The following is a 13,356-nucleotide window of genomic DNA, read 5'->3' as shown; positions in this document are numbered from 1 at the left end:
TATTTTTCTTCTGAAGTCACTTTAACAAGCTCTTTCTGGCAATAATTTCTCAAGAATGCCTTTTGGCAAGGCGTAATCGGAAAACACATGCCTTGCATTGCAGCCGTAACCTCTGACAAATTTTTTTGCTTTGTTTTTACACCTGTTTAGTACCACATGCTTTTTAGCCATGTTGCAAAGAGCCATCCAGCTACATTCTCATCCCTTGATGCTTTTCATTATTTCATGGTAATCGAGATATTAAGTGCTGAAGCAGAACCCTGAGAATTGTTAGATACACAAGTAGCAAAAATTAGGACCACTGCTTGATAATAAACTGTTGAGAGACTCAAATTCTCAAATATTCTGATGAATATTATTTCCTGCTTTAGGAATTGTTGGTGAGAACATTGTGTAGGAATCCCCTTAAATTTCAGGGGGATTAGGGTTGGTATCCTGCATGCCTCTGACACCAGCTGAAGAGGTTGTTTTCCTGCCCAGAGGGAGCAGCAGCATGGGGAGGGTGGTGGATATCTGCTATGGAGGGTAGCAGAATTTCCCAAGGTTACAAAATTCTTGCACAGCTAAATCATGACTTCAGTTTCTATCTTGAACCATCTGTCCTTTCCAATTCCTACCAAAAACCTTAGGCCACCCCCTTGGCTACCCCTGAGCAGAGAACACCTCCAGAGCTGATTACAGAAAAGTGGTCCTGAAGATGACAGATAATGATGTTTGCCGTCACTGATCACTGAAATAAAGCTGGTGAAAACTGCAGGTAAAGGAACAGCTAAGACAAGCAAATATTTCTTCCTGCTGATGCATGTAAGTCTTTCACAGTCTGGAGCTGTGCACTGGCTGTGAGTTTTAGCTGCTCTGTACATGGAGGTTAATGCAGAATGCACTTTTCCAAAAACAGAGAACTGCTTTCTGCTTATCTGTTTGCTTCCTTATTTATTTATGTATGTATTTATTTATTTTCCTCCTTGGTGACCTGCCACATATCTTTAAGTTGTTCTTACACCTTTTCTGTGAGCTACTGGATGGAAATCTTCCTTTAGCTTAAATTGCCTTGCTGGCTATGGTCATCATCATCCTGAAATTCTCACTATTTTTGTTATCTACTTTACCCACCAAGACATCTTCTTTGTTTCAGAATGTCCGTGTGATGGAGGCCCCTGGGGCTAGAATGAAGAGTATCTCTTTACCCTAGTCTGGGTTTTATATTATTTTAGCATTAGCTATTGGCAGCTGTTGAATACCAGATATAGGGCTAGGTGCACCTTTAGTTTGACCTCCTGTAGGATAGAATATTGGGGAAAACAGGCTGTTCTTTGGACTGACCTATTCTACACTGTGCTATTGTGCTTATTTTACTTGTATTTGCCCACATCACAAATCGAGCCTAATGTTCCTCTTCTGCTTCTCTGCATTAGAAGTGTTTGTCTGGTCCTAATTCTTTCCTTCTGTCCATTCTCTATCATTACACTTTGTCTGTGCTACTGGCATCACTTACTTTGGGACACTACCATGTACACTTCACCTTCTGTCTTCTTACAGTTCTGATAACATACATCTCATCCTCAATAAATCAAGATTTGCCCATCACTTAGAGCAGTCTCTTTGGTCATGGCCACAGAGATGCAGATCCTTGTCTCTCCAGCTGCCTCTCTATGTGGCTACAAGTATAGATAGTCAGTTTTATGTGATAGTCTCTGCCATATATGTGGACTTCCACTTTCATTCCTGTTATTCCTCACATTCCTGCTTTTCTTGGCTTTTCCCAGTCTTACTTCTCTATAAAATTGGAAATACCCTTCCAAATATTTTGCTCTATCTGCTGTCCAAGCTCTTTGCTCTGCTTTTCATCATCCTTCCTTCAGTCTCTCAAACTTTTCTTCCTTGATTACAGCTTTCATGTTAATGATCGAACAGCATCATGAAGTGTATATTTCTCTATTCTCACTTAATTACCTGACCCTTCGTATTTTCCATTAAAATGACAATGGAACCTTCCTCATTTGGTCTGCCTTTAGAGGAAAACTCCTTTTGCCCAATCTTCTCATCTTTCTCTCTTTCTCAGCATCTACACTTATAATGGAAAGTTTGGCTTCACTAATTTTCAGCTGCACTCATGGTCCAACTTGTTATCTTCTATACCTCCACCTCCCTTTTCCTATTTATCTCTTATCTCATTGAAAATTTGCAAGCAATTCTGCCTGGAAACCCTCTTTTTCAATTCCAATCTTATCCATCTACCCATCTTGCCCTGCACATGAACCTGTGCTCAGCAGTTTGTGATATTCACTTCCTAGCAAAACCCAAATTCATTCTACCTGCTGGTTTTGACAGTCACCACTGGTACTCTCCTCTGACTCTCTTTCTGGCTCTTCTCCAGATTCCCTAATCATTCCTTAAAGGTGTCTTTGAAAGATGCCCATCCTCCACTCAACTTTCTGTACGTTCCCTATTCAGCTTTATTAATCACTATGCAAAAAGGCACAACTAAGCTAATCATCCAGACCTAAAATTCCATCTCTCTTTATGTCATTATGATTCTATCAGTTGTGTCTCTGACTTTCAGTATCTCCTATGATTTGCACATTTGTCTCTCATTTTACTTTTCTTCCTATGCTTCCTGTACTTTCTTTAACAGAGATAGGACATCCTATTCACACACAAGCACCCTTATTTTTGAGTTCCTACCCCCAATTTTGTATTGCATTTATGATATTGATTCCCAAGGCATTTTTCGCACTATTTTCTTTCTATTCTGTGAATCTGTCACTGTTCTTCAATCACGGACATTGAGAGCACTGATTTTCACACCCAGTCAGTTATTTTCCATTTCCTGGAGATTTTTTTAGTTTTCAAATAATTATTTTCATGTTTTCTACCACGTCCTCCTTGGAGAAAACTCTCAACAAATTTCTACAACTGATCCTTCCATACATCATCCTTCTTCTATTTTCTGTAAAAGCTTTGCCAACAATGGTACTGGCAGGTACATTCACAACACAACATCTATTGTTCTCACAGACCTAAACTTACTATACTCTTCAGTTATATTTACAAAAATATCTTTGTTTTAATAATTAAACGGGAAGTGATTTGGAGTCAGGTATCCCTTTTTTCCTTTTTATCATGTAAGACAATGGGAGTAGCGTTGAGATGCATGTAATTATTGGGCACACTGCTTTATGAATATTTGTTTCCTATCATAAATAAATATTGCTTATCAATGCTCACCAACACTGTCTCAATATTTCCTTCCAAAAGTACTGTATCTGGCATCTATGATGCCAGATAGTTATGAATTTAGATTCTTCAAATTCAAAGGAGAATAACCTCTGGCAGGAAAGACTGCTTATATACGGGAAGAATTTTTCTTCACATTCTGAAACAGAAACCTCTGTGAGCTATTAACTGACATGTCTACGATCAAAGGCTACTGTACAGCTCCGAAACCATCTCTTACATTTGACTGACTGTCTGATTGATAGCTTGCATTCTGTTGAAGGTCAAATAATCTATCACTGCCATATCCAGATGGGAGAAGACAGCTGAAGATAACAAGAAGACTGCTCCCATGCAGCTTTACTCTTACTTCCTTATTATTTTAGTTTGGTTTCTTCTTTGTCCTCTCATCTTGTAGCAGTTTGTTTTGATCCCTTTTTATACTTCTTCCTGTAATATTTGTGTTACAAATTACTAATTGAAAGGAAAGGATAAGCAGAGGAGGAGGAAAGAGGGAGGCATACTGCTGTCAGGAAGGCTGTTGTCAGATGAATCTTTCAGCATGGCCTGGGAATGTCAGGATTGAGCTGTCAGTGATTCAGAACTAACACTGAGTCAACCTGAACCTGCCTTCCTCACTGCAAGGCCCCAGAAGTATGGAATTACCTTTCTGGACCAATTAGGTTAGGCATTTTAACCAAATCCTGTCCAGACAGCCACAAAGAGCTCTGGAGCCTGGCTAGAAGATTTCAGATCCCAGACTTCTCAATGCACTACTGTAGCTGTGGTTTTGCTCTATTTCTTAGAAGAAATGGGAATTCAGCAGTTCATTAGACAATCTCTAGATACCTCTATACCCCATTAACATGATATCACAGCCACCCATCAAATTGATCCTCTGGAAATTACCAGGATTAATAACCCATATTTTTTATTCACCTACTTTGAGCCTATAATCTTACAGATTCCTATTACAGCTTATGCAAAGTCCAACTGTTGCACTTCCTGTTTCATAGGTTTCACATATTACTAAGCATGCTCTTTTCCAAGACACACTAATCTCATCCATGGTGAACTTGTTCAGGGATCAGCAGCTGAAGTAACTGGGCAGAAGATTTACATAACACTACTGAGACAATGTTTACTAGAAAGCACACAGTCTGAATATATCCATAGGTCTATGAATCCAACCAAAATATAAAAGTCAGTCCTATCACGTTTCTGCTGTGCTCCATCCGGTAAAAAATATTTGGAGCCTGACTGAATTCATTCAGAATATCCAGGTCCCCTTGTTCTCTGACTCATGACTTCTCACCTGAGTTATGGATTATCTCAACCTCTCTTCTGAAACTACATTACTTCAGTATTGGTTACTTTATTTTACTGTCATTAAAAATAACTTCATTCTTCTATTCTGCCATAGAAACACTGTTTTCTGTTTCTCTGCATTTTCATGTGGAGATACCACTTCCTGACCATCTCCAAGAGGAATTCTGTCCTCTGCCAAAAAGATGCAAAAGGCTCAGCTATTCTCTTGATTTTATTGAGTAGAATGTATTTGGAATAATTAACCCATAATATTTGACCTGTTAACAGATATATTTCTCAGATTTGTACATGGATTTATCATAAGACGTAAGGAGTGCATTTTCAGAAAAGACTGCAAAGGTAATATAAATCAAAGTTGAGGCCAGAAATAGGCTGAGGTCCCTCATGTAAAATTTGAGTTAAATAACGCAGGGTCTTTGAGACTATAACTGCTTTAAGCACTGGAACAAGTATTTGGGGTCTCATGGAGCAACTTTCACTGCAGACTGTTAAAGACAAAGTCAAACTACCCCTTGCTCTCTAGAGGCAGAGGTTCAGCAAGAGCATCTTTTTAACCCAATTTTCTACAATTGCTATATACATTTAAGCAGGAGTTTTGTGTTTGCTATGTAATGATGGGTTCTATAAATCTTCATATTTCTATTTGCGGCCAAAACACACATCTTAGAAGTTCAGTTAATGAAGTTGATGATATCTTACAATCCAGCATATAAAGCACTTCATGTTGTACCGAAGTTACTCAGTTATGATGCAACACATTAAATCTACCAGGTCCAAGATACTTAAGAAATGCCATTTAGTCTAGACATACAAAACCTCTGTACTACAAGAGTCATACGAAATGTTTATAACTAAATGGTTGTGACAGAATACGCACTGGGTGTACTTCATTCTGATTACTTGGACTTACTGGTGACAAAACTCCAGTGATTACAGAAATACCCTTTGTTTTAAGTTACTGCTACAAGATTAAAGAATAGGAAAAAAAAACCCTTACAGACTTTGAAATTCCAATGTGAAAAACTGCGTTCATGGAGAATGAATCCTGCTTTTTTTGAAAACAAAGCACATATGAATTCATGATTTGGCATGAGTGGGAAAATGTAAATTTAGAAACTGTTCATAATTCACAGTTACTATCTTGGTCACTAAGATCTGAAAAAAAAAGTATTTGGTTTATTTGTTATACTTGACTACCAATTTGATAGATTAGATGGGTTTGGGGTTTTTTGGATTTCAGTTTTATAGAAATGTCAACCAAATAAAAAGAAATAATTAATTGTGACCTATCTATAAAAGTCATGCTCTTTTGTCAGTCTACTGGGAACGTAATTAAGCAGGTCTAAAAGTACTTTATGCTTTTGGATTACATATATGCCTTTGACCTTCTGAAATAGATTGATGGCTACACAAAATAATATCACATAACTTTCTATGAGAATGATGATAAAGAAGTGAAAAATTGTATTTTGAATGCTCATCAATGACTTTAAAAAAACTTAGTGCTACTCTAACACAGGCCTATTTGTGTTCTGACATAATGAACAACTTCAGCTTCAAATATTTTCTTGCAGGCTCCAAAAAATATACTCTTTATAATAACAACAGTGATGGAATTCAATTGCTATGGTTTACCATTATTGCATAACTACTCTTCATTGCTGCATAGAAGATTGTGAAAAAAACAGTTTGCATCTAATCAACTCAGAAAACTTCTCTTGTCCTTTTAGATTACCCTACAGCTATGTTCAGATATATTCTGCAGCTGATGAGCACTTCTCTATCTCTGGTCATGAAGTAATGGTCTTGCCCTCTGACTGCAAATAATGGATGCACCTTTGCTGAAATCAGTAAGATAATACAATCCCATTCGGGTCATTTTTCCAAAGTATCTGAATGGACATCATAACCCCAGTTTCTGAAGTCCCAGAAGCTGGTAGTTTACAGTAACGTTAAACTGACACACCTTAAGAAGATTGCTTAAAAGTTTGGAAAAGAATATATGTTATGCAAGTCAGCATAGCTCTGGATGCACAGTAGCTCAGGGCCCTGTCCAGCAGTTATTCTCTAATATTTTCTCCACAGTAATCTCCCTGTATCATGTTTACACTGCTACTGAGAAATCCTCTTTGGCTAGAGTGTGTTTTAGATATGTCTAGATACCTCAGCTTTTCATGTGATTTAAAAATAAAGAAATAAATGGAGCCCTTAATCTGCTAGAAATGTACTGGCATTAGTGTCTTTCAGTTATCAGCAGTTCCCTGAAGTGAAACCAGACAGTTTGTTCCTCACTACTGATAGTGTCTGAAACCCTGACTAAATGTCTGAGGGCAAATCTGAGCTCCTACTTCTCCCTCGCTGCTGTAATAAACAGTGTGCAAACAAGTTCACAAAAGTACAGTATGCTGAAATGCATACTTGAACTCCCACAGCGTAGCTGCAACTTTCAGTGAATATCAGTTTAGTCTCCTTGAAAGTTCTGATATAAAACATTACTGTTTTTCCTTTTAATGAAAATGACTGCACACTAGTGTTAGATGCATCCCTAGTGATGAGTTCTGTAAGCACCTACATATGTCATATCAACAGATCAGTCCCTCAGCAACTGATGAGGGTATTCCTGTCCTTTGGGAGATGGGAGGTTTCAAATCACTGCCACGTGAAGTCACTGCTATTTCTACAGGCTGGACATGCCCTCCAAGGAATAACAGGCAACTGGTAAATGAAAGGCCTTAATCAGATTTCCAGTTACACTATTTCCCTATGGATGGCACTTTAAACCACTTTGAATAATCTATCATCATAATTTTGGCTGCACACCATTGGAAGATGTCCCAGTGGCGAGAGGACCCCGTGCAGATGCTTTTTGTCCAATCAGTATCATATAAAAAGGCACTCGGAAGAGCTGGCCATGTTCCCTTCCAAGCTTTTCTTTAATTACATCATGAGATCCCTCATGGAAAGAAGAGAGAGTGTTTGTAAGAAACACTTACTTGAAATAGAAGAAAATTGCCAAGGAAATCAACAGGGATGTTATAGACAAAGCATGGCCAACGATCGCCATATAATAAAGTATGAACGCCATCTGAAATTTAACAAAAAGAAAAAGCAAATATGAACAATTTGCAGGCACCCATTATTTTTTCTCATTGAGGAAGAATCTACAAAATCAATCTATATTGCATTTCTTTTTTTTTCACAGCTTCTTTTGCAATATTCTTTTCATAGCAGCATTACATTAAATAGCATAACACAAGGTCTACAGACAAGATAAGTGTTTCTTACGTAAGTTGATCTTTTTTGTGCTGCACTGAATTCATTGGTAAAATCTTTGCCTAAACTATGCATAAGTAAGTTTTCCAAGCTTTAAGAGAGCACAGCAGACATAATGCATATGGATTTTCAAAAAGACCATGGCAAGTTTCTACTCTAAAAAAATATTGAACAGGATTGGAAGAAAGGTTTTATAGTCCAAACCATGTTTAAGCAGCAGGGAGTAAAAGCTTTATGGACACTTTTGGATGGAGACAAGTCAGTTCGGTGACCTCAGGAAAGGTATTGGGGCTGGATTTTGTTTAGTGTATTCATTAATGATGTGAGGACTGTTTCCAGATCATGCTTTGCACTTCTAGAGAATAGTAACAGACTCTTCACATAACTAGGAGAGAGGACAAGAAGATACCATGCGAACTTCAACAAAGACAAAAGCAGGGACAAGTGATATAAGCCCTGCCTACAAAATGCTAAACTTCAAACTGGCAATCAAATTCAGGACCAAGATCTTGGAGTAATCATGGTCAGTTCTCTGAATTTCTGGCTCAATCTGTAGCGTTAGCCGAAGAGTCAGGAAAACATCAGAGATAACAGGAACAGACATGGAGATAGAACACCCTTTTGTCTCTGTTTAAAACTTACAACAGACATCTTTCTGGCCTGCTCACCTCAACAAAGACATAGTAGAGCTGGAAAAGGTGAAAAAAAGACAACTGAAATAACTGAGGAGGTAGAATGGCTGTGCTATGACACATGGGTGCAAATTCCAGGATTCTCCAACTGGAGAGGACAAGTCATTGATGGCTTATGACTAAGGTCCAAGAAGTCATGAAAGCAGTAGGTGAAAACTATTCAGTAGAGGTGAAAACTATTTAGAAGCTCCAACCACATTTCGATAAGACACCCCACGGCAATTCCGATTGTGACACTAAAGTGAACTTCCCTGTTGAGCAGCTAGATAGTCTTGTTATCATTGTAAAAACTGTATGAACAGATGACCAGGAGTTCACTTTACTAATATTGTTAAAATCTACAATAGGCCTACCCATATTTCATGTGCCTACAGTGAAGCAAAATCATGGGACAGCACCTTGGCATCAGAATACTGCAGTATTTAAATGCCATACAGGGGTCTTAGCTAAGCTCTTAAGCATCATCTAGCTGTCAGAATACTGTGGGAGGCTAATGGCATGCCAACCTCCAGTGTTCCATTTTTTCTGAAAGCACTAATATAATATCAGCTTGTCCTGAAAAATGACTAGATAGGAGGTTCTTCTGCTGGGTTTATTTTCACCTCTATTTCATTTTTCTTTTGTTATGCATGGGCAATTTTCCTTTTTCAATGATTAGATGAATTTTTTATGACCACTCTCCTCTATGAAAAGCTCGTAAGTACCTGTGCAGCATTTTGAGTGTGGTTTCTTTGTTACTCCCTCTTAGCATCTTTTGTGTGCTTTAGGCAAAGAAAGAAAAATTAAGGGAGAAGACATGTTTCATGCAACTCTTTCATTTCAGGCACATTCAGCTAATATCTGGCATGTTTCTAATTGATTTCTGTAGTCCTGAGTTTTGCCAATCACATTTTTTTGGCATTTCCAAGCCAACAGAGAATTGCCGTTGAAAACAGGTAGGAATAAAATTCAGAAAACAAAGCTATTGTTAGCACAGGCACACATCTTTCCATCTAGTTTATTCTTCAGAGATTGTACGACTTCAGAGTCAGATCCTGCTTTCATTTACCTAAGAGGTGTAGCGGCCTGCTTTGTATTTACAACAAAGTCACATTTACACCATTCTGGCCATGTAGACATGATACAAGTATCACTCAGCATGCACATAAACTGGAAAAATTCTATATCTCCTGCTTTCCTTCCACAATGACCAACCACAATATTCTAGTGACTGTAAATTTTTCAGAAGTTCTTTGGTTATTCTTCTTTCGGAGAGCTCCAGCAACCCCAGAAAAGGCAGATCAGAGTGTAGAGAAGATAGATTTCTGAATATGGAGAAACAGGAGGGGTTTTTACCTATGTGCACGTGTCATTTCTTTCACTGCATACTAAGTGGTGGCTATATGATACTAGAGTGATACAGTTTTAAAGCCTGAATTTAATTTAGAGATGAATTTTCATAGTTGTTTTGTTCATCTGCATCTGCCATATACAACCCCTAGCAAATAACAGCTGTAAGTAGCAAAAGGTTCTAGGTAGCTGCATGCAAGTCTGTGTGCATCCTTAAGGACTTCTGATGACACAAGCTCTCTACCTTTTAGCATACAATTGCTAAACCAGTTCAAAGGTATATCTGGGACTCTGCATAGCTTTTGTGATTATTCCATGTAAACTTAATATGGTAACTGTTCAAAAAAGCTTTCCACGTATAACACTGAATATGGATCAGAGAGAACTGACCTCTCAGGTAATAAAGCTTATGGTCTATTACTGCACTTTTAAGAATCAGATGCGATTTGTTTTTCAAGTGATTCATCTCCAAAATACAAGTTATTATTTCCAATTAGTTTCAACGAGCAATTAACTATTTTATTAACCTCTGCACTCCTTGAAATGGCAGTCTCTGATGGCCCTTCTAATACACAGGGCTTGTAATGACTTACCAAATTTTTATTTTATGCACTTTTGTGGGTTTAGAATACTTGAAATAGAAACACTTAAATGCTGTTCTTCCCATGTCCCTCTTTAATTCTTCTCTTGAGGAAAGAATTCTCAAATAAAATTATCTTCTACTCAGTTAATTAGATTCTATATAGATACATCAAAATACTCTAGAAACAAAGCACTCTCCTGGTTTTTGAAGACTTGGACTACAGGTCATAATCCAACTTGGTATTTCTGTAAAGATAGATTCTTTCTGCATTTTCCATTATTTTTTGTTTCAGAACAATCTCAAGGGATGTATAATTTTCCATTGTGTTCTATCTGCACTGCACTTGAATGATATTCAAAATTCTTCTTCTGGAAGGCACGGGTAATAGGCAACAGAACTACATTTTTTGCCTCTCTATTTGGGCCAACATCTGGAAAAATGGTATTTTTATGGTGCTTGCATTTAATGCTTCTGTGAGTTGAGATTCTTACTATTACTCTATCTTTGTTGCACAGGTGAGCCGCACTTTAACATGATGATTCCTCATGTTGCAAAAACTTTTAGAATTCACCTCCTGCCTAGTCCAGTAGACTTTTCCAAGGTTCTTTTTGCTGGGTCATTACTAAATATAACCACATATGAGTTTTTGGCTGTATTATAAAAGATCCTCCAAGACAAACCCCAAATCAATTCACTTTCTGACTTTCCCTGCCATAATTCCAAAGAGTCACAAATTATTCTGTCACAAATCTGTATTCAGATTTTCCTGGAGCTCCATTCACATTTGAGAAATATGTTTATTTTCATGAGCATACCTAAATTCTTTTTTAAAAACTTTTCTCAGATTTCCTTCTCCTTTCTTTTGTTGCTTTCTGACTTGGATCTCCTTTTTCAGCTTAGCAACTCAATTTTGGAAATATTGATTCAAATGTTTAATTTATTAGTGTAAATAGTCACACTGACTTCAGTAAAACAAATATAAATGTGTTCAGGTTTGTGGAACGTTGTGGCATAATGATATCTTCATAAAAGTTTCTATTCAAAGGGAGTGAGTAAAGATGATACTCTTTGCTTATGAAAATAATCTTAACCTATTCTAGGATTTCCAGCCTTACTAAGAAGTTATCAACAGCTTGGAAGATTCTGGTTACGGAAAACAAAACTGAAGTTCTAAAGGATCCTTTTATAACTTTTGGACAGTCAGGAAAAAAAAAAAAAAAAAAAAAAGGAATTAAAAAATGCATTCGAAAAATACAGCGAAGTTGGTGAGCTACTGTTGAATTGCAACTAAATCATCCAGCCTGTAGCAAACATGTATTAGATCTAATTTAGATCTAAGAATTCATGAAGTAATTTTAATAAGTTAAAATTAGGAAGCCAATGCTATTCAACTCTTGTGCAACAAACAAAACTAAAAGATGGAGATGATTCTGACCAGTTTCATATGTGCCCAGCCAAAAACTGTTCCAAGACAATTGCTGTCTTTTTAACTGTAGCATACCTTCAATTTTTCAGATGTGAATGAGTTGCACAGAGTGTAGTTGGACCAAGTTCGATTGCTCTCAGGATGGCGGAACCAGTTTCCAGTTTCATCACAGTATTTTGAAGCTCTTTCTGATGGTAAAGTGCAATAATAATTATGTTAGCTTATTACACTTTAAAAACCCTTTAAAGAGAATTACTGTTTAGAAATAGAACTCCTGTGTAACAAAAACCAAAGGACTTTCAACTTGTGAGAATAAAATACAGTTCCCTTTTTTTTTTAAGTGGAGATTTATCTGACACCACACTTGTTATTTATCTGTCTCCTGTTGGTCTTGAATGAATGAAATAGAGTATATATACCCAACCTTCACTCAGATGCAATTATTTCCATGTTAATAGTTCAGTTAAAGAGGCTGTTGAAACTTGCTCAAACTGGCACTCCCAGTGAGGTGCCAGTATCCCTCCACAGACACTAATAAATCAAGTCTTGTGGTAGGGTTCCATGTTTTACAGGGAATAATTGAAATATTAGTTAAAGGTGATGTGTAATGAAAGGGCAGCAAGCAGTACATTAACTGGAGCTCAGGTACTGGTGATGTCAATAGTCCCAACATCAGCGGTGCGTCTGTGCAGACATCTGGAAGAGTCTATGCCAGTGGTGGCCAGGATCACTGCTGATTTGCCCCTGATGTTGCAAACATAGAGATAAGCAGGCTCTATGCTTAAATAATCTGATGTGTGTTTGGCTTCTCTATGCAACTCTGTCACAGGTGACTCCAGCACTCCCTGCAGCGCTCACCCAGATCCGTGCTTTGTTGCATGTGTCTTTCTCTTGCAGTAGCAGCACCATTAGGATATCTCAGGGGAGTGTCTGGAAGCACAAATGTGTGCCATGCAGGCATCCTCCTGGCTGCATCTGCATTTCTGACTCAGAAATCCTAGATGCAGGGGTGCAGACAGTCACTTCTAATCACCTGTGAAGTCTTGGACTAATTCCTTTTGCTTTCCCCCAAGTGTTAGCCATAGGGGAATCAGTGGAAAACTTGCCCGTGTAACAAAAGTGGCTACAATCAGAAGCTTAAATTATTTGATGTTTTCTTAGAAAGGACACAATTGTTTATGTATAAAATTTGCAGCAGTTTAAGTCTGACTTTTTTTGGCAGACTAAGAAGTGTGTCTTGACATCTCTTTTTCTATTGTAGCTTTATGATTTTATTGACCCTTTGCATAGGTTAGCAGCATTTTCAATCCAAGTACATTTTCAATTTACTTTTGAAGAGCCAATTACCATTTAAACAGACACATTTTCATTTCTTTTGTTCAACATTTGTGTTTCTTTTTCTTAGTCAGATCTGATGATTAATGGCTCTAGTAACTTGGAAGATTCATATTCCCTCTCTTTACATGCTGAGAAAAGCAGTTGATTGTACTGGCAAGGTAAGTGTTATG

General features: G+C 37.6%; 1 protein-coding gene across 1 annotated transcript in view; it reads right to left on the bottom strand.

Moving 5' to 3' along the window:
* Nucleotides 1-13,356, bottom strand: part of CALCR (calcitonin receptor) — a 131,535-nt gene that overhangs the window by 30,840 nt on the left and 87,339 nt on the right. Inside the window, exons 5-6 of the mRNA XM_042889340.1 lie at nt 11,924-12,036; nt 7,539-7,630 (exon numbers count right to left, since the gene is read on the bottom strand). Of these exons, the coding sequence (XP_042745274.1) occupies nt 7,539-7,630; nt 11,924-12,036 (205 nt within the window). The remainder of the gene's footprint in view (nt 1-7,538; nt 7,631-11,923; nt 12,037-13,356) is intronic.

This window comes from Lagopus leucura, unplaced genomic scaffold (assembly GCF_019238085.1).
Source record: "Lagopus leucura isolate 7727_CA_CO unplaced genomic scaffold, USGS_WTPT01 Super-Scaffold_100157, whole genome shotgun sequence".
NCBI classification, from domain to species: domain Eukaryota; kingdom Metazoa; phylum Chordata; class Aves; order Galliformes; family Phasianidae; genus Lagopus; species Lagopus leucura.
The sequence above is the reverse complement of the archived record's forward strand: the minus strand, read 5'-3'. Positions and strand labels throughout refer to the sequence as shown.